At 33.6% G+C, this 26997-nt stretch overlaps 1 protein-coding gene across 5 annotated transcripts; it reads left to right on the top strand.

Moving 5' to 3' along the window:
• The first annotated feature begins 737 nt into the window (after positions 1-737).
• On the top strand, positions 738-6207 carry LOC142521627 (protein WEAK CHLOROPLAST MOVEMENT UNDER BLUE LIGHT 1-like). 5 transcript variants are annotated; one of them, XM_075624739.1, is made up of 3 exons: positions 738-881; positions 2797-3735; positions 4141-6207. In XM_075624739.1, exons 2-3 carry the CDS (start codon positions 2830-2832, stop codon positions 5989-5991), a joined length of 2757 nt encoding a protein of 918 aa, XP_075480854.1. In that variant the 5' UTR covers positions 738-881; positions 2797-2829; the 3' UTR covers positions 5992-6207. The 5 variants fall into 5 exon arrangements, with proteins under 5 accessions (XP_075480854.1, XP_075480856.1, XP_075480855.1 ...); XM_075624741.1 differs by lacking the exon at positions 738-881 and adding an exon at positions 909-941; XM_075624740.1 differs by lacking the exon at positions 738-881 and adding an exon at positions 950-1148.
• Positions 6208-26997: the final 20790 nt, after the last annotated feature.

The following is a 26997-nucleotide window of genomic DNA, read 5'->3' as shown; positions in this document are numbered from 1 at the left end:
GATGTTTTAAATTGGAATTTTGATTGTTGTGGTATTTCAAATGATGGAGTTTTAAATATTGGAGACTAGTAAGATCTACTCAAAATTGTTTTTCATCTTATTCTACTAATCAATTTTGATTTCAAACCCAATAATTAATATATTTCTCAATAGTAGAATATTTCGAAAAATTTTAGAATCTTTCCCATCTTTTAATAAATAAAATGATGAAAATTCTAATGCTTATTATCATGTGAACCACTTACAATTTAAATAATGTTTAAATAATACTAATAAGAACAACAACAACGATACCATTAATAAAAATTAATATCTACATTTATAAATAAAATGACAATAATACTTTTGTATTATTGCAGTTTTGGTAATAGGGATAATTTGATATATAATTTTGGTTAAATATTTTTTTATTTATGATATTTTTTTATATTTTTTTTCACAATTACTCTTAAAAATCTATAATAGAAAGGATTTTAAAGTTTAGGCAACCAAAATTACATTTTAAATTTTCTCCTGGCAATACTATTATATAATTCCAAAAATAAGAAGAGAGTAGAACCTCAATTTTCTAAAAAGACTATCGTGTCATTGAAAAAAATATATAATATGGGACTTAAAAGAAAAAAGTAAAATACTACAAATAGAATGTCGACAATGGACATCCTTAAATCGTGAACCTCGCACAATCTGTCGGCTCCCCACGTGTATTACACCTTCTTCACCAGTTCGTCACATACATATAGTAATATAATATATAAAGTAAAAATAATGATTAATTAAAAAAACCTTTATTAATTTTCACAAATTATTTAGTCCTGAATCCTATTTAATTATTCTATGTTTTTCAGCTGATATTTAACTTTTGGTCTATCTTCTTTCTGGTATGTTCTTCCTCCTTGCTTTTTTGATTGGCTGAGATTGGAAGTTGATTAGTTATTATGGTTATTTTTTTGTCAAATTTATGAATAACCCTTTTTTTAGCTTTGAATTTTCTATCTGTTTTCTGGTTTCCTTCCATCTTTTTGCATGTTTGTTTGCTGCTTGAATGGATTATTAGTGGATAAGAGATTTTGGATTGTTTCAGTAATTTATTGCTGGTTATTGTAATATTCTTCATGGAAATAAGATCAAGATTCTTGAAAATCAAGGTGAATTATATTGATTTGCTGCTGAATTAGTTTGATTTTATCCATGCTCTGTTGGTGGGCATCTGGATTTCTAGCTTTGCTCTTGAAATTTTGGTGTTATGGAATCAAGCTTACATTTTTTGTCATTATTTATGTTTCTAAAAAATCATAGTTTTACATGGAGGAATTTGATTTTACGGTGATGTTTTTGTTTTGTTTGTTTTCAATACTTCAATTGTGAAATATGGTGTTTATGAGAGTAATCTTGATATTTGCTGCGAGCGACAACTGCCTCAAGTCATATGTGGCTCTCTATGACCTGAATCTATAATTTTATGGAATGGTTGATCTAAATGACTTCCCGTGCCGAACACGTAGTCCTTGTACTGTGGGATTTAATTGATACTTGATAAAAACAAGTGATTTTATTAATCCGTTTTCCTGAATCAAGAAATCAACTATGTTGACTTTTTCTAATCATGCATGCAATCCAGTCTCGCCTTTTCTTCATCCTATTATCAATGCTGTTTCTTCTATTTCCGTACTTGATGCTACTGGTGGAAACTATGATGTCAAGTAGTTTGGCGATTTTCATGTTTCAAATCTAGATTTCTAGTACGTCCGGATGAAGATAAATTTCTGTATCTGCCCTGCATCAGCTCAAAATAGAGCCCTTCTTTATCTATATGACCATTCAATAACCCTTCGATAAAGTATCATAAACTGATGAGGGTTTTTCCCCCTTTTGCTTTGCATATTGTACTTCTTCTCTTCATGGTTAATCCTTTCGTATGTTTGTGGGCGAACAGTGCTTGGCTATGGTGAACGGGTTGGGATAATATGTGGTGGCAGAGCATTGACGTAGTTTGCGTGACAAAATTGTATTATTTCAATACAAAATGGTAAAGATGTAAAGGCCGAAGAAGGGAGTGGCATTGTTTTTTATAATAAGAAGCATAGAGTTTGGAAGTAATGCATGCATGGTTAAATTACTCTTTCAAGTGCAGATTTGACCTTATAAAGCATTTAAATAGTTTCGTAACTAAAGAAACGTATCTACAAGCACGAGAATCTGAAGGTAAGGAGCAATTATTTAGTTTGTTGCTAAACACTCTCAATGATATAATTTCCACGGTATAAGAAATCCTTGTTGTATGATAGATTTTCTTGTAATAAAAAACAAAGTTTTGCCTTGATGATATCTTGCCAAAATCTTTTACTAAAGTATGCTCTGCACCAGGATCCAACGTCATCGTGAATAAGTTTCCCAAGTTTTGCTTCGTTTTATTACGTGTTTTTTTTTATCCTATCTTTGGAGTGAAACAATCATGATTTCACTTGAATTTGTTGTAGCTTTCTCATATTTATCCATATCTTTTTTTTTCTCCTGCCAATCTTGATACCATAAATTAACATCATCGTGTTCTGAAGTGGAAGTGTTCTTCAATCGTTTTTTGACGTAGATGATCTTGAAGTATAAAGCTTATGGTTTCCTGTTGTATGTTTGTGATTGCCAAGTGTTCGAAAGAAAACAATGTTTTTGCTAATCATGATAACGAGGATTATTTGTTACTTGGCTTTGTAGTATCTTAACTGCTGTTTATTTAGTTTCAGTCATTTGTATGAAAATCAGTTCTTCACTAAACTTTTTTTGTTGCTTGAAAATCAGGCACCAAACCGACTCTTCATAGTTTTTATCTGAATGGAGGGTGCTAAAGACTTCGAAGAAAATGCTCCTCCTGAGTCCTCTCGTGCACAAGTCCTTTCACCTCCTGATAAATGTCAATTAGACAGTTCTTCAAGAACCAAAGGCGGGAATGAAGAAATGGAAGTTTCTAAAAACACATATTTGAATGATAATTTCAATGGGTTAAGTTCCGAAGAGAGTCTCAAACCCGTAACAGATGATATGACTTCAAGTTCTTCAGTAGTAAATGGCGAACTAGAAGCATCAGAGCCGAATATTTCTGTACCTACAGTTGTAAATGATGCCGTGAAAGAGAGTATGGAATCGCCATTAGCCGATAATGTGGTTTCAACTTCTCCAGCTGCACAGAGGGAAATGAAACCTTCAGAACATGATATTGATACACCTGTGGTTGGAAGTGATGCTTCACATCCAATAGAAGTGAATATTAAAAGTCAGAAAGTCAATATCTCGGAAATTCTATTGCCACAGAGTTCATCTAATAGATTGGAAGAAAATATTGGCAACGCATCTGCAAAGTCTATTGGCAATAATCCTGATGGATCTGCAGTTGAGAAGGATGCCTCAGTTGCATCAGCCAGGGATCTGGACACACTTAGGCCTCAAAAAGAAGAAAGTATAGAAGTCAAAATAGTCGCATGGCCATCTCCAGAGGACAAGGATGCTCCTTCTGTTTCTTCTCCCGATGTCAGAAATGGTAATGCTGCTCAGCTCATCGCAAAAGTTCCAGTAAGTTCCTCGGAGAGTCAGAAACCCACAGGACAATCTAATCGAGCTGATAATATGAAACTTAACAGAGGTCAAATTGACATAGCAGCACCTTTTGAATCTGTCAAGGCTGCTGTTTCGAAGTTTGGTGGAATTGTTGACTGGAAAGCTCATCGTGTTCAGACGGTCGAGGTATAAATTTCTTTAGCTCCTTTTTTAACTTTCATTTGGGGTATTCTTTTAAGTTTTTTATGAGAAGGAATTGGTTTTCATTTCTGTATCTATGATTCTTATGCATCATTATAACACTTTTTTGAATGATTTCGTGATTTATCAAATGTAGAGAAATTGTTGCCGCTTTAATTTATAATGTTGTGAAACAATGTTCTCTCCCCTACAAATTTGTTCCACCAAAATATTTGATTTTTCCAATGATATTGTAACAATGCGAACAATCATCTTAGTGTGTTCCTGTGTCCTATCTTATGCTGTGCAAACACCTGATAGTGTGAGATATAGAGGCCAAGGAACTGCTGTGCATTACCCTACATAAAGTTCTCCAGTATACTTAGAATAAGTGATTCTGGTTGCATGCAGAAACGAAAGTTCATAGAACAAGAACTGGAGAAAGCACAGGAGGAGATACCATCATACAAGAAACAATCGGAAGCTGCTGAAGAGGCAAAAATTCAAGTTCTAAAAGAACTAGACAGCACTAAAAGGCTCATAGAAGAATTGAAGCTTAATCTTGAACGAGCACAAACAGAAGAGCACCAAGCAAGACAGGATTCAGAACTTGCTAAGCTAAGGGTCGAAGAGATGGAGCAAGGGATTGCTGATGAAGCTAGCTTTGCAGCCAAGGCGCAGCTTGAAGTTGCCCGAGCAAGGCGTGCGGCTGCGGTTACCGAGCTTAAAAGCGCTAAAAATGAACTGGAACAGCTCAAAAGAGACTATGCTGTGCTGGTGACGGAGAAAAATGCAGCAGTGAGCAAGGCAGAAGAAGCTGTCTCTGCAGCAAAAGAAGTTGAGAAGTCAGTGGAGGATTTGACCATCGAATTAATTACTGCTAAGGAATCCTTAGAATCTGCGCATGCAGCACATCTGGAGGCAGAGGAACATAGAATTGGAGCAATTATGGCGAAGGAGCAAGACACTCTCAATTGGGAGAAAGAATTAAAGCGAGCGGGGAAGGACTTGGAGACACTGAAAGAGCAGATTGCATCTACAAAGGATCTCAGATCTAAGTTAGACATTGCAACGACATTACTAATGGATTTGAAAAACGAATTGGCAGCTTACATGGAGTCATCAGTGAGTACAGAAATAAAGGAGCCAGAAAATAAAACTCGTGGTGATATTCAGGCCGCTGTTGATTCGGCAAAGAAGGAACTTGAGGAAGTTAAACTCAGCGTGGAAAAAGCAACGGATGAAGTTAAAATCTTGAGGGTGGCAGCTACGTCACTAAAATTAGAACTGGATCAAGAAAAGGCAGAACTTGCCGACATTCAACAAAGGGAAGGAATGGCATCGATTGCTGTTTCATCTCTTGAAGCTGAGCTGAATCGGACAAATTCCGAAATTGCTCTTATTCAGGTGAAGGAGAAAGAAGTGCGAGAGAAAATGGTTGAACTTCCCAAGCAACTACAAGAGACAGCTCAGGAATCCGATCAGGTGAAGGCACTTGTTGAAATGGCTCGTGGAGAGCTTCGAAAGGCCAAGGAAGAGGCAGAACAGGTGAAAGCAGGTGCAAGTACAATGGAGAGTAGATTGCGTGCAGCTCAAAGGGAAATTGAAGCAGCAAAGGCTTCCGAAATGTTGGCACTAGCAGCTATAAATGCATTGCAAGAAAGTGAATCTGCTCAAATAAACAGCGACGAGGATTCACCTACTGGAGTAACTCTTTCATTAGAAGAGTATTATGAGCTTAGCAAGAGAACTCATGAAGCAGAAGAGCAAGCCAACATACGAGTGGCGGCTGCTATCTCCCAAATTGATGTGGCAAAGGAGTCCGAGTTGAGGGCCTTGGAAAGGCTTGAGGAAGTCACACAAGAGGTAGCTGAAAGGAAAAATGCACTAGAAATCGCAACACTTAAGGCTGAGCAAGCGAAGGAAGGAAAACTAGGTGTAGAACAGGAACTAAGAAAGTGGAGGGCTGAGCATGAGCAAAGACGGAGAGATAGTGAATCTGTTCCACCAGAAATTAATGCAAGTAAAAGCCCACGAGCAAGTTTTGAGGAGTCAAAAGCTTATGAACCCAGAAATTTCGTCAGCATCCCTGATGTTTCCACCCTTCATCAGACATTGAGTCCAAGGTCATACAAAAGTGGCACAGAAACCGACTCATCACCCGATGTAAGAGCTCCCACCAAGAAAAAGAAGAAGTCGTTCTTCCCACGGTTTTTCATGTTCTTGGCTAGAAAGAGGGCACAAGCTAATAAATCAGCTTGATATTTAGTCTATACTGGTGAAGAATGTTTTTTTAATTACCATGTGGTATATTTTCAGCTTGCTTTCGTTGATTGTTTTTTTCCTGAGTATCACCTCAGTTGAATCTTTTGTTTTTAGAATTATAGTCTTTATTCATAGACATGGTGATTGTTGTATTTTTGTGTGTACATTAGATGAATAGATATGTGGAATAAGTCTTGTATGACTTACAAAGAACTTAAGTTGTATAGCGAAGAATGTGACTTTTGAGATTTAAAATCTCTGTTACGATTTTTTTTTCATGCAAGATTTGTATATTAGTTTGTCAAAAGAGTACATCTCTTGTGAGACGGTCTCACGAATCTTTATTTGTGAGACGGGTCAACTTTACCGATATTCACGATAAAAAGTAATACTTTTAGCGTAAAAAGTAATATTTTTTCATGGATGACCCAAATAAGAGATCTGTCTCACAAAATACGATCCGTAAAATTGTCTCATACAAGTTTTTGCATTGTAAACATATGCATCATTCTTCAGTCAAAGCCTTCCCATAATGAATTGGTGTATATGCACTTTTAGTACCTTCTCTTCAAGTGAACTACTCCTCTTTCCCTTTTTAATGTTTTGACAGAAAATAATAACTTGTAGAAAATGTTCTGTCAAAGATTTAGGAAACAATTGATGTTTAAATAACAAATTTGGAAATGTTTTTCTTTATCATAAATAGCTTTCCTAAGTATAAAAGGATTGTTATCCATTTTTTACCTTGTATTTATGAACAAAATATATATACATGTCAAGATAATATTTCTAAAAATTTATAATACTCTTTAATAGGAATGCTCAGTTCAGAAGAAATAACAATTCTGATTCATTGTTTTAATTTCCTCTCTTGTTTATTGTTCTGCTCGAAACCGTAATGCAATAATAAAAAAAATGTTGCTGAAATTTTTCAGAAGGCCCAAAGTTAAAAGACAACTCGACCACAACATACTCAAAGCTCTTCCAACTATCACATGAAAATTTACATGATGAAATGAAATTAGTATTTATATTAAAATGTAAAACAGAATGCGATTGATCAAAGACTAAAGTACAGTTTCAAGTATGTCACTGATAAACCATCGTTTACGCTTGTTTTCTTCACAGCTTACTCAAGAATTTTTTCTTTTCATGCAGGGTTGTCGGATTCTCCCGGCATCACTTGTTCAGTATCCCGGCCATTTGCATCAACGAATACACAACCGTCGGCCCCAGACAACGCAAGCCTCTCTGCATTAGATCTTTGCTTATAGGGATGGCAATGGGTAGGGTATGGGTCGGATTTCATACATACATCTCCATACCCATTTATTAAATTCACCCCCATACCCATCCCCATACCCATCGGGTATTGAATTTCATCCCCATCCTCATACCCATCGGATTATCGGATACCCATATCCTACCCAAATACCCTATTATCATATACAATTGAATTTTTTCAAATTTAAATTGTTTCATTGAAGTTATGAATATTTAAAAAATTATTTAAATAAACAATAAAAAAAATTATTAATGATAAAAATTTGCAAAATAAACTTTATAGAAAAAATAACAAAATATTAAAAATAGTTTATATTAGTTTAACAAAATTACTTGGATTTGAGAAGATGAATCTTTAATAAATATAATTTATATATATATATATACACATATATATACATACATATATATTTATATATATATTAATTTAAACGGGTATTCGGGTCGGGTGTGGGTCGGATTATATCAAACCCGCCTCCATACCCAAACCCGAAAATCCCTATACCCGATTACCCAATTATTTAATCGGGTCTAAAAATCCCTCCATATCCTCTTCTATTCGGGTCGGGTATCGGATCCTCCAACGGGTTCGGAGGAAATTGCCATCCCTATTTGCTTATGAGTTCTGATTTTGGTGTTTTAGTTGGTACTTGTCTTGCACTGACGAAACATGCTTCTTACCTGTCTGTGGTTACAAAATGCCAGCAGTAGGCGCTAAAAGAACCATACTCTTGCTGGATCTACAACAAGAACCGGAGATGAATGTAAGTGTAACGCTCACCAGAGTTCAACTTCTATACCGTCACTAATCACGGGCCCTAGTTGGTTTACTTTTACGAGCAAAAGGCGAAAGAAACACATCACCGCTAAACTGATTGTTGGGTAATCAGTTTTCTTGTATCTAAAACGAAGCGAAAGTTTAATAATTTTATTCGACATTCAAAAATACTTTTAGATATTCGTGTGGTTTAAACACTAAGAACATACGTAGGGAGTTTATAATTTTTACCTTTAGTGAATTAATTACTTGGCTCCAACTATTATGAGAATAGTGGAACTAGCTCTTGTTGAATTATCTACGAACAGTATTCTTTGAAAATCCTTTCTTCAGTCTCCAAATCAGGTCCACGACCGGAACTTGTTCCAATACTAACTTGCACTAGAAAGTAAAGAAGATCGATGTTGCGTGTTTTCTTGATTGCTCGCAAGCGCACGACGTCAAGTTATAGTAAAATGTAATTTTGAGTACGAGTGTCGATCCCATGAGGAGTGTGTAGATAAACATATATCAGTGCTTGTAATTAAAATAGTCTCGACTTTATTTAGAAAATCAAAAGATAGTTTATAATCAATTCAAAGAAAATAACGAATTCTGTAATTCTTAGCACGCAGTTGAAATTCAATGAGTAGATCAATCTAGAGATATGATTTCGTCTGGTCTCCCCTATGCTAAATTAAAATTGACTAACATATTATTAAATTGCATCATATTTATTAACCAAGGACTCGCAAATTTTCTATTCCCTTTTTCAAGTGATCAATAGAACTGTATTATCTATTACTGATTTCAATATGTCTATTCAAAATCACGTAACACATAATATATGCAAACAAGGTTCTTGCTATGGCTTCACCAGAGTTATACGTCTTTTGAACGTTATAAACATCTGACGATGTGATTTCCCCTGTCCTAATTTCAATCCCCTCTCTCTAGTGTTATATCTTAATTATTTGATCAATCGAATTATGGCCAGTAATCCATAAGCATTAAAGACAAGAAATCACAAATAAACATGATGAATTAATTCAATGAAAATTCAAAACGTAAATAACATAGGTTCGACACCGACTACGTCAATCTCTAGAAAATAGAATTAGTTCATACTCGAACCTAAATCAATACAAAACCTGTTTGTAATCATTAAAAATGTAAAAGTAAAGAGCCGAATTAGAAACGTGTTGAAGAGAGATGAAAGTGCGTCTCCGTGTCCGGATTAAGCATCTTCATTCTCCGTTCTTCGCGTTCCGTCCTCCGCTCTCACTTTTTCTCTCCTTTTCTGTGTTATATCGGCTCTGACTTCTTTTTTCTTTTTAAAGCCCACGATAAACCTAATGAATCTGAATTCCGCATCGCGCGCATATGCGTGCACCAGCTCTACGCATATGTGCAGGTCCTTCTGTTTTGTTGCATCTGAAATTCCTTAGCACGCGCATATGCGCGCTCGTGACTGGCGCATATGCGCGAGCTTCTCTGGTTTGCTTTGTGTCTTCTGTTTCTTGCGCGCATATGCGCGACCTAGACCGGCGCATATGCGCGGGTCTTTCTGTTTTCAGAGAAGGGCCATTTTCCTCCAAGCGCCATTTTCGTTCCTTTTTACTCCCATGTAGTCGCCTTACCTAGATTCCTGCAAGCACATCAAAAATAACAAAAGACGCATAATTCCGCCCAAGAAACTAACAATATATACGAATTATAAGGATAATTTAAGTGCACAAATTGCACTTATCAAATTCTCCCAAACTTGAACTTTTGCTAGTCCCGAGCAAAAATAACAATAAAAAATAAGCTTCACGGAAAAATTAACGCTAACAACTAAAGTCATGGATATGCAAAAGTGATATTGTCCTCCGACTCACATATTTTCATGTAATTTATGATTATTCAAGAGTCACATGCGTGTGTGCTATGTCAATGCTCATTTACCCAATCAACTGCTCAAATAGGTTCACAAAAATTACGAGCCTTATAAACTCAAAAGATTTTCAATTTAGTTTAACCCACACTTCATTAACATACAAATTTACTTGCACAGATCACAAAGGACTTTATTGGTGATTATTTGGTTCATAAGATATTCAACACAAGTATACCAAAGATGAAGTCACACAATGAGATGCTTTCATGCAAATGATTAAAGTCTATACTCGTTAACCATGTTTATCAGGTATCCATAAGCTTGACTTGAACAACTTTTCTCCACTAGTATATTGGATAAATGTGACAAGGTTAATAGGTCTTGTAAGCTTGTAACGTTAGGCTATGACTCTTGGCTGCAATAGAAGGTATGGCAATAAAAATTTGAGAGAAATAATCAAATTTTCATCATCTCCTCTTTCATTTTATTCAACATCACTTTATTGTTTTCTTCCCAATCATATCCTCTATTTCCCATATTTTTTTCTTTTCACCACTTTTTGATTCCTTCCTTTGATTGTTTTTCTTTTTTTTTTTGTTCGTCTCTTTTTGAACTCGTTTTTGAACATTCAGTTTTTCTTTTTCTTTTCAAAGAGTATTTGAATCATTACAACACCAATAAACTTATTTCTCTCAAAATTTAGGTAAGACTCTAAGTGTATAAGCTTCATTAGGTAGTTGTTGTGGGATGTAGAATAAATACAAGTGAGGGCTAATTGTATGTCATCGACACACACCACTTGGTTTTTTAGCAGGCTCAAAATGGGACACTAGAGATATTTCATGTTGATTTGGTAGGCTCAAAGGCTCAAACGGTTCCAAAGATTGCCTAAATCATTCCTATGTCACATATTATCCCTATTTCGTCTCGAAAAGTGTTCAAGCAAGTTCTAGATTTCCGTCAATCTATTAGTCAACTCGTAAAAACCAATCACATGAATTTTTCAATAAAACGGATATATGAAATAGGTGCACAAAGAAAAATCAAGCATCTCAATCTACTCAAGGCTCAATGGGCTAACAAACGATAATAACAACGAAAACAGGTCCCAAGACATTGCAGAAAGATTGCCTAGGTCATCTCTGTGTTTGCAAATGTGTCAGTTAATGTCATGTGAGAAATACTAAAATTCAGATCTCTATTGTCTATTTAGCATCACAAGTATGTAAATTGTCTTAAGCATTGATAGTATCAATAAACATGACCGTGCAAAGATATTTTTGACTCCTAAGTTATCATGAATACATATATGAATTAAAACCACTATTTCATTTTCATCGTTGGCCACACAACGACGTATCCATGACTTTTCCTAACAATTCTAGCATGCAATAAAAAAATAAAGCTACTGTGCAGAAAATAACTAACAACGAATTTAACTAACAATGAATTAAAAACTCAAACAATCAAGCAAATTGACCCCCCCAAACTTACAGTAAGCATTGTCCTCAATGTATAACAGGAAAGAACAGAACAATCATACATCCAACGACGAGCGTCAGTGCTCGCCGTCACCATCATCGTCATCCCCATCCATGTGCTGGGGTGGGGCCTGCTGGAGCAGGTCCCAGGTATTGGGGTGACCATACAGGTGGCTGGGGAAACATCGTATCCTCTGGAACTATAGGTGGAAATCGCTGAGCGAGCACGGAAGTGAAGTCCATCATATATCCCATAAAATGGTCGGTGCGGAACTGAAGTGAATCCAGCACCTGGAGCTGCTCAACCAGTAACCTCCTTTGGTCCTGCATCTCGTTTTCTAGCCGCCGAAATCTGTCTCCCCTGCTCTGTCTGGCTACTGCAGGTGGTGGTGGTGGCAGAAGCTGTGGGATTTCCTCTTCGGCCGGAAACTCATGGGGAACATAGGAGGCGGCTCCAAAGAAGGCAACAATGGGGGCCTTCGGCTTTAGCACTGGTTCATCAAGGGCCCATGATACGCCGGCCTGTCGGCATATCTCAGTAATGATATACGGTAATGGAAGAGCAAGCGTGGATAACCCTGCGCCGGCTCTCCTAATCAATCCATAGATGATTTCCCCAAATCAACAGATTTTTCCATCAGAATAGCATAGAACAATGCAGCTTTGTCTTTGGTCACATCATAATAGTGCGAGGACGGGAAAATCCGGGCCAATACAAAGGATGTCCAAGCACTTGCATTAGGGCCCATGTCGGATTTCTTTAAAGAAATAGGCCCGCTCGAACTCATTTTCCAGGTAGCGCCAGGCTTGACATATGGTCCGGATGACTTCTGTATAATCAACCACCGCTTCGAGAAATTCACTGTACTCGTCATGGTCGAAGCTGAGCATCTGATATATCATATTGATCTTTCGAGAGTCGAACGACACCAATTGACCTCGCACCAAAACTTTAGACTCGTCATGCCGAATCCGGAGGTTTGCATAGAATTCTCGCACAACCGAGATAACGGCATCCAAAGGGTGTTGAGCAAATTCAACCCATCCTAGGCGTTCCAGTTCCAATATTATAACACCACGTTGAATTGAAAAATTGAATCCCCGTTCCGGGATGATGGGCCTTATCATAGAGCTATCATATACTTGTTGGGCCTCCTCATTCCAGAACCTATGAGAACAAAACTGGAGGAGGAAGAGGCACCATTTTTGATTTCTTTTTCAGGCGCCATGGAATACAATAATGCAATGTCCACACCCAAACACTAAATTCAACCAACCGAAGAGTCAAACTCACAGATAATCGGACCCCAAACTTGCATTAGAACAACTATAATCTCACCGCACCAATTAATCTGATTAGCAACGCAAGGTACAAAACCAGTCACCAAATACTTTAGTTTAGAACACCCAATTCACAACCTCACAAATTCCCCGTAGAGATTGAACACCAATTCTAACCAAACTCGAAAGATTTGAACAAAAGCTGAATAAAAACCCTTACTTGCACCAGAGAGTGAATAGAAATCGGAGTGCGGTCGAAGGTTGGGCTGTGGTCGGAGCTTTGATCGGAGGCGGCGGTCGGCGTTCCAAGGCGTGCAGCAGCAGTGATGTTTTTTAGAGGAGGGAGGCGGCTTGTTTTCTGAGGAAGGCGGCTGCTGTGTATTTCTGAGGAAGGGTTCGCGATTCTCTCTTTTTTTCCTTAAATCAATATGCGCGTCTCAACCCGGTGCATATGCGCCAAAGTTTCTGCCTCGAATTTTCTGCCTCTGCATGTCGCGCATATGCGCGCATCTTCCCGGTGCATATGTGCATAGTCCTCTGCCTGAAGTGAATCCGCCTTGTCATATCGCGCATATGCGCACCCCTGAGAGGCGCATATGTATCTGTCCTCCGTGTTTGGCTTCGCGCATGTGCGCGAAATAAGTCGCGCATATGCGCGATTCACTCTGTCCAAAAACTTTTTTTTTAAACACCTGCAAAAATAAAACACTTCAAATCAATACGTGAATAAACAAAATTAAAATTAACAAATAAGGGATTAAAATAAAATAAAATAATAAAAACAAAAGGAATGCTAAAAATAATTATGGATTTCCTCCCACACAGCGCTTGGTTTATTGGGGTGACCATACAGGTGGCTGGGGAAACATCGTATCCTCTGGAACTATAGGTGGAAATCGCTCCATGTCAAGTACCATGAACTCTGCTAGAACCTTCAGTTTATCGATCCGAAGTTCAACATCTTCCACAATACCCAACGGTGTCCTGATCGATTTATCTGCCATCTGTAATCTTAGTCTTGTGGGCTTCATCCAGCTCAATCCAAGTTTCTCGTAGAGAGAACTTGGCATTATATTCATGCTCGCTCCTGAGTCACAGATAGCTTTTTTCACTAAATGACCCCCTATTTCACATGGTACAATAAATTCACCGGGATCTTGCGGCTTATGAGGAAGATTTGTTTGTGTTCCTTAGGTAAATTCACCTTCCACCTGATATGCAAACTCGATGTTATTATGTAGGTTCTTGAGATCTTCAAGACCCTTTTTCTTTTGAAATTCGGCATTTAATTGTAAAAATATCTGGGGGTAGGGAAGTAAAGAAATATTTGATTTGAGTCATACCTCTCACTTTTCTTACCTCGGACTCTTTTGCTCGGCATTGACTTATCTTCCTGGATGGGTGTGTGATCAGCCTTTTTCTCTTCTATGTCTACCCTATCAATTTCCTCATTCTGAATAAAAACAACATTCAGTTCCCTCAGATTTGGATCTGCAGTCTTTGATACTGGACCTGACGGTTGAGACGTGAGTTGCTTCTGTAACGCCCCGAAAATTTGAAAGTCCACCACATGCATGCAATTATTAAATTCCTTTGTATTTTAATTAAATGTTTTAATTGCATTAATTAATTATGTTGTACATATTTGCATGCTTAAATTATATTTTTCTACATGGTTGCATTAAAATGTATTTTTAAAGGGTATTCGAGTTGCGATCGAGGAACGGAGACCGGAGGCTGAAAAATAGAAAATATTTTTATTAAATCATTGTTTTTAATTATTTAAAATATGGGTGATGCTTTTTCTTATTTTTGAAAACAAGGGGGTTTTGAGGTGATTTTATACGCCGGGACGTAAATTTTATCGGTGTTGGATTTTCAACAAAAATATGAACATATTAGCAATCCGGCTAATAAATTCACAAACTTTCCTAAACAAAATTATTTTTGAAACCTTAATTAAGCACTAATGGGTCCTAATTACTTACTTAATGTGTCTAAGCCTTATTAGTGATTAATTAAGAGTATTTAAAGTCTCCCCAACATCACACGATACACACACATCTTTTTGAAGAGAAAAATTCAAAGCTTCAAGGGTTTGTCAAAGCCTAGGCCCTCCTCGTCGTCGTTCTTCATCGTCAACGTAAAATCGTGCGTTAAATACGCAAAGGCACGCCTTAATCTCCTTTTTCTCATCTTTCACACCATATTATGTGTTTGATACATGATTGCATGAAAAACATGATACAACTTTTATATTTTCGTTTTTATGGCTATATATGCACAAAACAAGGGTTTTATTTTTTTTTTAAAACTCTTCATAATGATGCACAAAGGGGCTGCCATGATTGGGGTACTTGAAGGGATGTTTTTGCACATGTTTAAGGGTCCCTAGATGTATGTTTAAAGGCTGAAAAAAATAAGGGAAGGAATAAAAACGAAAATAGACTCCTTAAGGGAAAGGACTCTTCGACTAGGAGTCTTTGAGGGTCACGGATGCTAGATGCAGTTAGGGAGGGTCCACTAGACTTAATTGGGCTGCATAGGAGGGATGGGTAGAGGCTGGACATGCTGGTTAAGGGCTAGAGGCGAAGCTAACCTAGGTTCGAATCATATTAGGACTAGGACTCTTGTGCAGAAAAACTCAGTAGCTTTCTAGGCATATTCAAGGGACTTAATGGGCTGGAATTTTGTTTTATATGGGTTAGTTATGTGTTATTAAGCTTTGGTTCAAGTTTGGTTAAGTTTCGAGTCCATACGAGTCAAAACTGGGAAGTACGTCTAAGTTTAAAAACGAATAGGGAAACACCTAGACTTAATGCTTAATAAAATTATGAAAAATTATATTTAAGCTCAAATAAGTATTGGAAGTCTAAGTTTTTAATTTGGAAATTTTATATTAAGGTTTGGTTTAATTCGAGATTAAAATGCATTAATACGTCACATTTAAAGATTAAATTAAAAGTCATCGATTTAAGCTAAATAAAAATATGATAAAATTTTGTAGGCTTAGATAATTATTTGGGACATATTAGAGTCAATGAATTAAGAAAAAGTCAAAAACGTGAAATTTTACGTCTAGGGGTAAAACGGTCATTTTACACCTAGAAATTAGTAAACGTCATGGCAGTGTCCTGAAGGCTGTTTTATATGCTAACATGATTATTTTAAATGTTTATGGATGCTTTTATGATTTCATATGCCAAAATGTTATTTTAAAATTATTATGGAATTTTATACGTTTGTGGATTTTTATGTCAAAATGTTTATTTTAAATGTTTACGATTTAATATGTTAAAATGTTGATTTTAAACGTCTATGGATTTTTATGATTTAAAATGTTAAAATAGTTCATTTTTAATGTTCATGGATTTTTATGATGAAACGATAACGTTAAAAGACATGTTGCATGCTTGGTTTGAAATGAAAAATGTTATATGCATGATTTTTATTAAGTGATGATAACAATGTGGAAGGATGTGAAAGAATTGTGACTAACACGATGATATGTTGGAGATATCGTGAGAGTTATGGTCCCAGTGGGAGCCCGACGATCGTATTTCCTTGGATACATATATGTATATGTATATGATGATATGTTATACTTAAGGCCAAGGCCCAGTTGACGGGTGAGAGTAGTCGCTGGTGTCCCCGCCGCCCAGTACTGTGATTACATGTAGATGAATCCATCGCCTAACACGTATATGAAAGTTCACAATCAACGATCTGAATTCAACAAAACACAAACATGAATATGAATACGTATATGATGATGATGATGATGATGATGATGATGATGATGATATGTATATGTTTATGATAACTAGGTAAAGACACGTGCAACGCACGTGAAAATACATTTCTATTATAAAAAATTGTTGTTAAAGAAATGAGTTCAGAAAGGATTAATTTACAAAAAATTATATATTAATGATTTCATGCTATATTAGTCGATTGAAAACGAGTAATACTACATGTGCAACCAAATTTGTACAATAATTTTTATCATTTAAAAAAATCAATACAGAAATTTCATTTATCAAAATCTCATGATAAATTAAATATAAAATCTCATTAGATAATAACAAAATCTCACGATATAATTGTTGTAAATATCGCAGTACGATATATTGGTTGTATCTTTAGCATTATTCGTAGGAAATTCAATGTAATATAATTTGTACTACATGTATTATAAAATGAGTGCAAAAGATATTTGTTTAAAAATTTTATGTGTTATAAATCTAAGGTTATTCTTGAATGGAAGGATTTCAAATCCATGGATTTCAATACATTCAAATGTATTTTTGTTATTTAGAGAAGTAACATCATAAACTTCAAATCCACTCATTTCGTGTTTATATAGTAGTATTTCATGTTAATTATGATATTTTTCAAGTTCACCCAATAATAATGTTATTTGAAATTTATTCTACTTTATATAAATAATAATATGTAAATAAGTAATGTGTAGATTCAAGATTTGATATATTGTTTCATTGTTAACAATAAAATTATAATTCTAATCCATAAATTTGAAATCAATTTATCCAAGCGCAATCTAAATAAATTAATAATTGTTGAAAAACATATTAGTAATAAATATTATAATTTTGTATAAATTAGACATTGGAGAAAGTATAATATAAAATTGATATCACAATATTTATTAAAATTAAATTTGAGAGAAGAAAAAAGTATAATACATAACGTTGATCACTTATTTTAGCACGTGTTATTGATTTATGAAAAATAAAAATATAATATAAATAATATATTCTAAACCTTAAATTAAATTATTGCGTTAAATATTTTCTTCTTTTATATTTTCAATTTATATTGCTTTCACGATTTTTTTTTTGTCATCAGTTTTTTTTTCTCTGTGAAAAAACAATATTCTCGCTATCTTCATTAGCAAATCTTATGAGAAGAAATGTATATTCTTTTCTATTTGATGCCTCTACAAATCTCCACACAAATTAAGTGTTTTGTAGAAAAAAAGTTTGATTCATCAAGCAAATAAAACCAAAGAATTTTGTTATTTCAGTATTCTACAAATTATATTTATTTTTTGTAAATATTTTAACTTAATCTACAAGCAAATAAAATCCAATGAATTTTGATTATTCTATCTTCTAGACAACTGACAAAATATGATTTAATTAATATTTTATTATATTTATCAAAAAGTGTTCAACTCTTAATGATATAACTTATTTATGCAATATGTTATTTAAATACAAAAATTCAAAATTACGATAACATATTTTTTTTTATATTTCATACTATATTATTGAAAGTATTAAATTTGTATATATTAATTTTTTCTGAGAAACGTCTTGCATATATAACTCATTCAAAAGATTATAGATTTACAAAATAAAACAAATTCATATTCAATTTAATATTTTGTGAAAAATATATGTTCACTTCATCTACAAGCAAATAAAAACAAATAAATTTGACATTTCTTATTATCAATCATAACTCATAAGGAGAAATATTGAGCAATAATGAATAATTTTTGTAAAGATTTATTCATAATAATTTTAAAATTTACCTTCAAAGATATGTCATTTCAGATTACATAAATCTATAATTGATTTACTCATATACATCCTTTATAAAAATACATCTTCGTCAATTGCAAGATAATCAAATAAGTAATTGTTATAGTTTCTGATCTTTACAAAGACGAAAAATAGTTAAAATTAGTAAAACTGTATGTATTCAGTCATATACTGTTAAATTTTAATAATAAACTAAGGCTTTGAAAAATATTAGTTGGATTTTTTTATAAAGAAAAATAGATAGAATAAATATTCACGAAATATTTATAAGGTCATTTTTCTTCTATATCCAATAATGCTTTGTATCATTTTTGTAAAATGTAATTAACCGTCGAACCTTCTTCATAACACCAACCCACATGATTTAATTATTTGGCTTCATTATTTTAATTCGTCGTTTTAAATTAATTATTCTCATTTAATGCAAAATAGATGATATTTAATATCATGTCCTTACACAAATTATGTTTTTTTTTGGGAAAAAATTCACTATATTTACAACCAAATAAAACAAAAGAATTTTGTTATTTCAATATTGTACAAACTAATTTTTTTGGGAAAAAATTATTTTTGCTTCATCTATAAACAAATAAAACCCATGATTTTTTGTATTTCAATATTCTCAAGTTAATATTTTGCGGAAAAAAATATGTTCAATTCATCTACAAGAAAATAAAAACCAAAGAATTTTGGAGTTTCAATCTTCTTGGCTGATCCTTGCCTAGCATACGTAGATTGATAATCTTGACATCATCATAATAATTGATTTTACAAAAACTTCCTCACCAAATTAAAGATAAACTTCTTGCATATATAAAGTCATTCAAAAGATTATAAATCTACAAAATAAAAGAAATCACATTCAAACAAATATTTTTGTGAAAATATTTGTTCACTTCATCTACAAGTAAATAAAAACCAAATAACTTTGACTTTGTCTATGGAGAAGTAGTGAGTATTGCTAATGAATAAATTTTATAAAAATTTATTTATCATAATTTTAAAAATTTACATACAAAGATATATCTTTTAATTTTACAAAAATTATAACTGATTTTTCAATATATATCTCTTATAAAAATAATCATTCGTTAATTGCAAGAATCTCTCATAAAATAATTGTTATAGTTTCTAACCTTTAAAAAGAGGAAAATATAGTTAACATTAATACAAATATATTATTCAATCTTATATCGTTAAATTTTCATAATAAACCAAGGCTTTGAAAAATATTAGTTAACTTTCTTTTTTATAAAGAAATAGAGATAAAATAAATATAAATGAAATATTTATTAGGATTATCTATATTTATATCTGATATTCTTGTATCGTTTTGTAAATGTAATTAAATATCGAACCTTCTTCATGACACCAACTTTGTTAAAACAAAAACAAAATTAATTTAATTATTTGGCTTCATTAGTTTAATTCTTCATTTTAAAATAATTAGTTTTAATGAACGTAAAATAAAACATATTTAACATCATATACAAATTAAGTTTTTGTGGAAAAAATATTTTCACTTTATTTACAAGAAAATAAAACAAAAGAATTTTGTTATTTTAATCTTCTACAAATTAAATTTTTTGTGAAAAAATCTACAAATTAAGTTTTTTGTGAAAAAATTCTTTTTCATTTCATCTATAAGCAAATAAAACCAATATATTTTGGTATTTCAATCTTTTCAAATTAATATTTTTTGTGAAAAAAGTTTGTTCAATTCATCTACAAAAAAATAAAAATCAAAGAATGTTAAAGTTTCAACTTTTTTGGCAACTTGATCATTATCTAACATAAATGTAGTTTGACAGTTTTGTCCTTGTCATAATAACTGATTTGACAAAAACATCCTCACTAAATTTTTCCTGTATGTACAAACTAAGGACAAAGTTGACAATACACAATAGAAAAACTTTGACCTTGATTCACACTTTTATAATATGTATAGATATGAAAATGTTTATGCATAAGATTATGAAAATATTTTTATTTAAAGTTCATGCATCATAAAAGGTTTACGAAAATATTCATGTTTGAAGTTTATGCATCTTCATGAAAACGATATTTTAAGTACAAATATTTTTCACTGTTATATGTTGACTGTATTACGTATTACTTGTTACCAAGATTATGACGTGTTAGTCTTTAGACTCACTAGTTGTGATGGATGCAGGTGATTATGATAATAATGTTTAGGGAGGTCTTGATGGTTGATCTGACTGGACTGAAGGTGCACATAACCCGAGGACCAACGCTAGTTTTCCGCACTAGTTTAGGATTCATGATTTTAAGTGTTGTTAAAGATATTTTTACGACTTTTATTTATGTTATGAGTGGTTTTTAAGAGGTTATAGTATGAGCTATACTTTTAAAATGTTAGTTGATTGATTTATTTTAAAATGATGTCAAAAATATTTTATGCTTGTGTATGCAATTCGGCCGATGCTAAGTGAGGTTTAAAAAAAAATTTTCTAGTACTTTTTAAGAAAACGAATAAGCAGACGTTTCAGTTGGTATCAGAGCAAAGGTCCTGTAAAGGGTTGTGCCACCATCAACGCCAGAAAGCTCAGTCGTCAAGCCTCAACTTGTAAGTTTTACATGTTTTATATGATTTTATGATATTACCTGCATAAGTACATGATTATATGTTTACGTCACATGTTTAATAGCTTTATGATATTATATGATTTATATGCTTTGGAATTTTATACGCGATAAGATATGAAATAAGAAATTATTTGATTTCAACGCATGTTGGTTTTGTCATGGAATTGGATTATGTTGATTTTTGGGTTTTCGTATTGACGTTCTACTTTTGGGGCCATAAGTCAATCGTGATTATTATGAATGCTTTTGGGACACGTAGATTTTCTAAGAAAATACTTATGATTCGTGGTTATTAGTTGAATTAATTTTTGGAAATTAGACGTAAGGAATAATGATTCGAAGACTGCAATGATATTTGGGAGTGTAGCAATATATAAATTGGGATCTTAAGTTTGATGAAAGGTAAGGTTGGTTATAGGGATTGATTTTTTGGTAAATAAGGTTAAATTTATCGAAATTATGTTATGGGAAAATCTGTAGAAGGAAATTAAGAATGCCAAGAACTTATGGGTTAATCGTGAGATTTTCGAAATTAAGGATCAATTAGGATAATTTTTGAGGAAATTAAGAATTTGTTTTGCTAATTATTACGAAATTTGGGGACTAGTTTATCAATAAGTGAGGATTAAATGTGTTAATTGATAAGAGTTTTTGATGATTTAGACTTTTAAGAATATTTGGAACCTTGGGATATCATGGTTATAGTGTTATAAGGAATGTTGTTCATGGGTTTTTAAGGATTAATCGATATTAGGCTTGAAAAATCTAAAAATTTGAAGATGTGTTTGGGATTTTAAATTTTAAATTGATAAGTTGATGAATATTTTGAGTATAAAATAAGGAAAATAATATATGATAAGTATCATCATCCATATTTTATTATTGGAAATTGTAAGAAAAGTTAAATTCGAGGTTATAATAGTATAGCACTAAGTTATTATAGGTTTTCTTAAGTTGCAAATCGCAAATAAGGATTTAGAAGGAAAATTTAATTGGAATCAAGGATACGTAGGATATTCTAAATAGAGTTTAAGTTTTGTCAGAGTAGTACAGCGGAAGCGTGGATTTTAGGGATACTAGAACTAAGTCTAAACTTTTTATTATTAAAGATAAGCGAATTTCGAGGACGAAATTCAATTTAATGGGGAAGATTGTAACGCCCCGAAAATTTGAAGGTCCACCACATGCATGCAATTATTAAATTCCTTTGTATTTTAATTAAATGTTTTAATTGCATTAATTAATTATGTTGTACATATTTGCATGCTTAAATTATATTTTTCTACATGATTGCATTAAAATGTATTTTTAAAGGGTATTCGAGTTGCGATCGAGGAACGTAGACCGGAGGCTGAAAAATAGAAAATATTTTTATTAAATCATTGTTTTTAATTATTTAAAATATGGGTGATGCTTTTTCTTATTTTTGAAAATAAGGGGGTTTTGAGATGATTTTATACGTCGGGACATAAATTTTATCGGAGTTGGATTTTCAACAAAAATATGAACATATTAGCAACCCGGCTAATAAATTCACAAACTTTCCTAAACAAAATTATTTTTGAAACCTTAATGAAGCACTAATGGGCCTAATTACTTACTTAATGTGTCTAAGCCTTATTAGTGATTAATTAAGAGTATTTAAAGTACAAAAACCCCACCCTTCCCCACCCTCATTGTTACACGCCACACACCACCACCAGATTTCAGAATTTCTCCCCAACATCACACGATACACACACATCTTTTTGAAGAGAAAAATTCAAAGCTTCAAGGGTTTATCAAAGCCTAGGCCCTCCTCGTCGTCGTTCTTCATCGTCAGCGTAAAATCGTGCGTTAAATACGCAAGGGCACTCCTTAATCTCCTTTTTCTCATCTTTCACACCATATTATGTGTTTGATACATGATTGCATGAAAAACATGATACAACTTTTATATTTTCGTTTTTATGGCTATACATGCACAAAACAAGAGTTTTCTTTTTTAAAACTCTTCATAATGATGCACAAAGGGGCTGCCATGATTGGGGTACTTGAAGGGATGTTTTTGCACATGTTTAAGGGTCCCTAGGTGTATGTTTAAAGGCTGAAAAAAATAGGAAAGGAATAAAAACGAAAATAGACTCCTTAAGGGAAAGGACTCTTCGACTAGGAAGTCTTTGAGGGTCCACGGCTGCTTGATGCAGTTAGGGAGGGTCCTACTAGACTTAATTGGGCTGCATAGGAGGGATGGGTAGAGGCTGGACATGGTGGTTAAGGGCTAGAGGCGAAGCTAGCCTAGGTTCGAATCATATTAGGACTAGGACTCTTGTGCAGAAAAATTCAGTAGCTTCCTAGGCATATTCAAGGGAATTAATGGGCTGGAATTTGATTTTATATGGGTTAGTTATGTGTTATTAAGCTTTGGTTCAAGTTTGGTAAAGTTTGGTTAAGTTTCGAGTCCATACGAGTCAAAACTGGGAAGTACATCTAAGTTTAAAAACGAATAGGGAAACACATAGATTTAGGCTTAATAAAATTATGAAAAATTATATTTAAGCTCAAATAAGTATTGGAAGTCTAAGTTTTTAATTTGGGAATTTTATATTAAGGTTTGGTTTAATTCGAGATTAAAACGCATTAATACGTCACATTTAAAGATTAAATTAAACGTCATCGATTTAAGCTAAATAAAAATATAAGAAAATTTTGTAGGCTTAAATAATTATTTGGGACATATTAGAGTCAATGAAATTAAGAAAAAGTCAAAAACGGGAAATTTTACGTCTAGGGGTAAAACAGGTCATTTTACACCTAGAAATTAGTAAACGTCATGGCAGTGTCCTGATGGCTGTTTTATATGCTAACATGATTATTTTAAATATTTATGGATGCTTTTATGATTTCATATGCCAAAATGTTATTTTAAAATGATTATGGAATTTTATACGTTCATGGATTTTTATGTCAAAATGTTTATTTTAAATGTTTACGATTTAATATGTTAAAATGTTGATTTTAAACGTTTATGGATTTTTATGATTTAAAATGTTAAAATGTTCATTTTAAATGTCTATGGATTTTTATGATGAAACGATAACGTTAAAAGACATGTTGCATGCTTGGTTTAAAATGAAAAATGTTATATGCATGATGATATGTTGGAGATATCGTGAGGGTTATTGTCCCAATGGGAGCCCGACGATCGTATTTCCTTGGATACGGATATGTATATGTATATGATGATATGTTAATACGTAAGGCCAATGCCCAGTTGACGGGTGAGAGTGTCGCTGGTGTCCCCGCCGCCCAGTACTGTGGTTACATGTAGATGGATCCATCGCCTAACACGTATATGAAAGTCACAATCAACGATCTGAATTCAACAAAACACGAACATGAATATGAATACGTATATGATGATGATGATGATATGTATATGTTTATGATAATATGAAAATGTTTATGCATAAGATTATGAAAATGTTTCTATTTAAAGTTCATGCATCATAAAAGGTTTACGAAAATGTTCATGTTTGAAGTTTATGCATCTTCATGAAAACGATATTTTAAGTACAAGTATTTTTCACTGTTATATGTTGACTGTATTACGTATTACTTGTTACCAAGATTATGACGTGTTGAGTCTTAGACTCACTAGGTGTGATGGATGCAAGTGATTATGATAATAATGTTTAGGGAGGTCTTGATGGTTGATCTGACTGGACTGAAGGCGCACATAACTCGATGACCAACGCTAGTTTTCCGCACTAGTTTAGGATTCTTGATTTTAAGTGTTGTTAAAGATATTTTTACAACTTTTATTTATGTTATGAGTGGTTTTTAAGAGGTTATAGTATGTGCTATACTTTTCAAATGTTAGTTGATTGATTTATTTTAAAATGATGTCAAAAATATTTTATGCTTGTGTATGCAATTCGGCCGATGCTAAGTGAGGTTTTTTTAAAAAAATTTCTAGTACTTTTTAATAAAACGAATAAGCAGACGTTTCAGCTTCGCTATCTGCTCCACTTGCGACTCTAGGATTTTCAAGGAAGCACCAATATTCACCATGTGTGTCTCTAGGTTGTCAAGCCTAGACTCAGTCCTAGCCATCCTCTTGTCAGATTCAGAAACGAATGTCCAAACTAAATCCTCAAATGACGGCTTCCCTTCCCCATTTGATGTATTGAACCCTGGTGGAGGATTCAACACATTTTTATTATTTGCGTATGAAAAATTTTCATGGTTTCTCAAACCAGGATGATAAGCGTTAGGGGGAGGGTTACCTCGATATACTCCATATCCTCCAAAGGTCTTGTTATTGATGTATTGCACTTCTTCATGAATTTGCGATTCTTCAACGACAACCGATGGTCCCTCAATGTTTGATGTACTCACTTTATTCATGGTTGTTATCTGCGTAATCAATGCTGATACTTGCGCAGTGAATGATGTGATAGGATCCACAGTATAAACCCCAGCTGACCTCTTTACTCCTGACCTCTCAGACGGCCAATTGTAGCTATTAATAGTCATTTGCTCAAGCAAGTCATAGGCTTGAGTAGGAGACTTGGCAAAAATCGTGCCACCTGCCGCTGCATCCAGTGTTGTCTGTGTCTGACCATTCAACCCGTTATAGAAAAGCTCAATTTGTACCCAGTCTTCAAAACCATGATTCGGGCACCTCCGCAACAACTCCTTATACCTTTCCCACGCCTCATAAAGTTTCTCAAAGTCAGTCTGCCTAAACGTACTAATCTCAATCTTCAACTGTGCAGACTTTGCAGGGGGAAATATTTAGACAGAAACTTTGTTGCCAACTCTTGCCATGTCGTGATGCTCCCCAATGGAAGTGATTGGATCCATCCTCTTGCTTGGTCCCTAAGAGAAAATGGAAACAAACACAATTTAATAATATCATCAGGAACATTATTAATTTTTACCGTATCCGTGATCTCCAGGAAAATCCTCAAATGAACGTGAGGATCAGAGTGGCAGTTCCAGCAAATTGTTTCTGTTGAACCATATTTATTAGTGCAGGCTTCAACTCGAAATTTTTTCATTTATGGTCCCCCGAGCAATGCCAGAATAATGTGTGTTGATCACTGGTCTGAAGTGATCTATAATAGGTATAGTGTCTGGCGGATTATATCTCGCATCCTCTCTGTTTTCAGCCATTGCTTGGATTTCTTCCCGTCTCGCTTTTCTTAGTCTTCTCGCAGTTCTTTCGATCTCCAGATAAAAAATAAGCAAATCTCGGTTGTGCGACCTTAGCATGCACTGTCAAGCAGAGAAAACGAACAACTCAATAAAAATAAATATAAAATGATCTAAATTAAAATCTAGACTAATTGGTAACAATACAAATATAAATTCAAATTTTGACACTCCTCAGCAACGACGCCAAAAACTTGTTGCGTGTTCTCTTGATTGCTCGCAAGCGCACTGACGTCAAGTTATAGTAAAATGTATTTTTGAGTACAAGTGTAGATCCCACTGAGAAGTGTGTAGATAAACTTATATCATTGCTTGTAACTAAAATAATATCTATTTTATTTAGAAAATCAAAAGATAGCTTATAATAAATTCAATAAAAATAACGAATCCTGTAATTCTTAGCACGCAGTTGAAATTCAATGAGTATATCAATCTAGAGATATGATTTCGTCTGGTCTCCCCTATTCTAAATTAAAATTGACAAACATATTATTAAATTGCATCATATTTATTAACCAAGAACTCGCAAATTTTCTATTCCCTTTTTCAAGTGATCAATAGAACTGTATTATCTATTACTGATTTCAATATGTCTATTCAAAATCACGTAACACATAATATATGCAAACAAGGTTCTTATTATGGCTTTACCAGAGTTATACGTTTTTTGCACGTTATAAACATATGACGATGTGATTTCCCCTGTCCTAATTTCAATCCTCTCTCTCGAGTGTTAGATCTTAATTATTTGATCAATCGAATTATGGCCAGTAATCCATAAGCATTTAAAGACAAGAAATCACAAAATAAACACGATGAATTAATTCAATGAAAATTCAAAACGTAAATAACATAGGTTCGACACCGACTACGTCAATCTATAGAAAATAGAATTAGTTCATACTCGAACCTAAATCAATACAAAACCTGTTTGTAATCATTAAA

This window comes from Primulina tabacum, chromosome 13 (assembly GCF_025594145.1).
Source record: "Primulina tabacum isolate GXHZ01 chromosome 13, ASM2559414v2, whole genome shotgun sequence".
NCBI lineage: Eukaryota > Viridiplantae > Streptophyta > Magnoliopsida > Lamiales > Gesneriaceae > Primulina > Primulina tabacum.
Note: the sequence above shows the minus strand (reverse complement) of the source record. Positions and strands in the feature narration are given on the sequence as shown.

Excerpts from the sequence above, each read along its gene's own strand:
- LOC142521627 (XM_075624739.1), top strand. The coding sequence starts at position 2,830 with ATGGAGGGTGCTAAAGACTTCGAAGAAAATGCTCCTCCTGAGTCCTCT. Across the intron at positions 3,736-4,140 it reads ATCGTGTTCAGACGGTCGAG|AAACGAAAGTTCATAGAACA; the intron begins GTATAAATTTCT and ends GGTTGCATGCAG.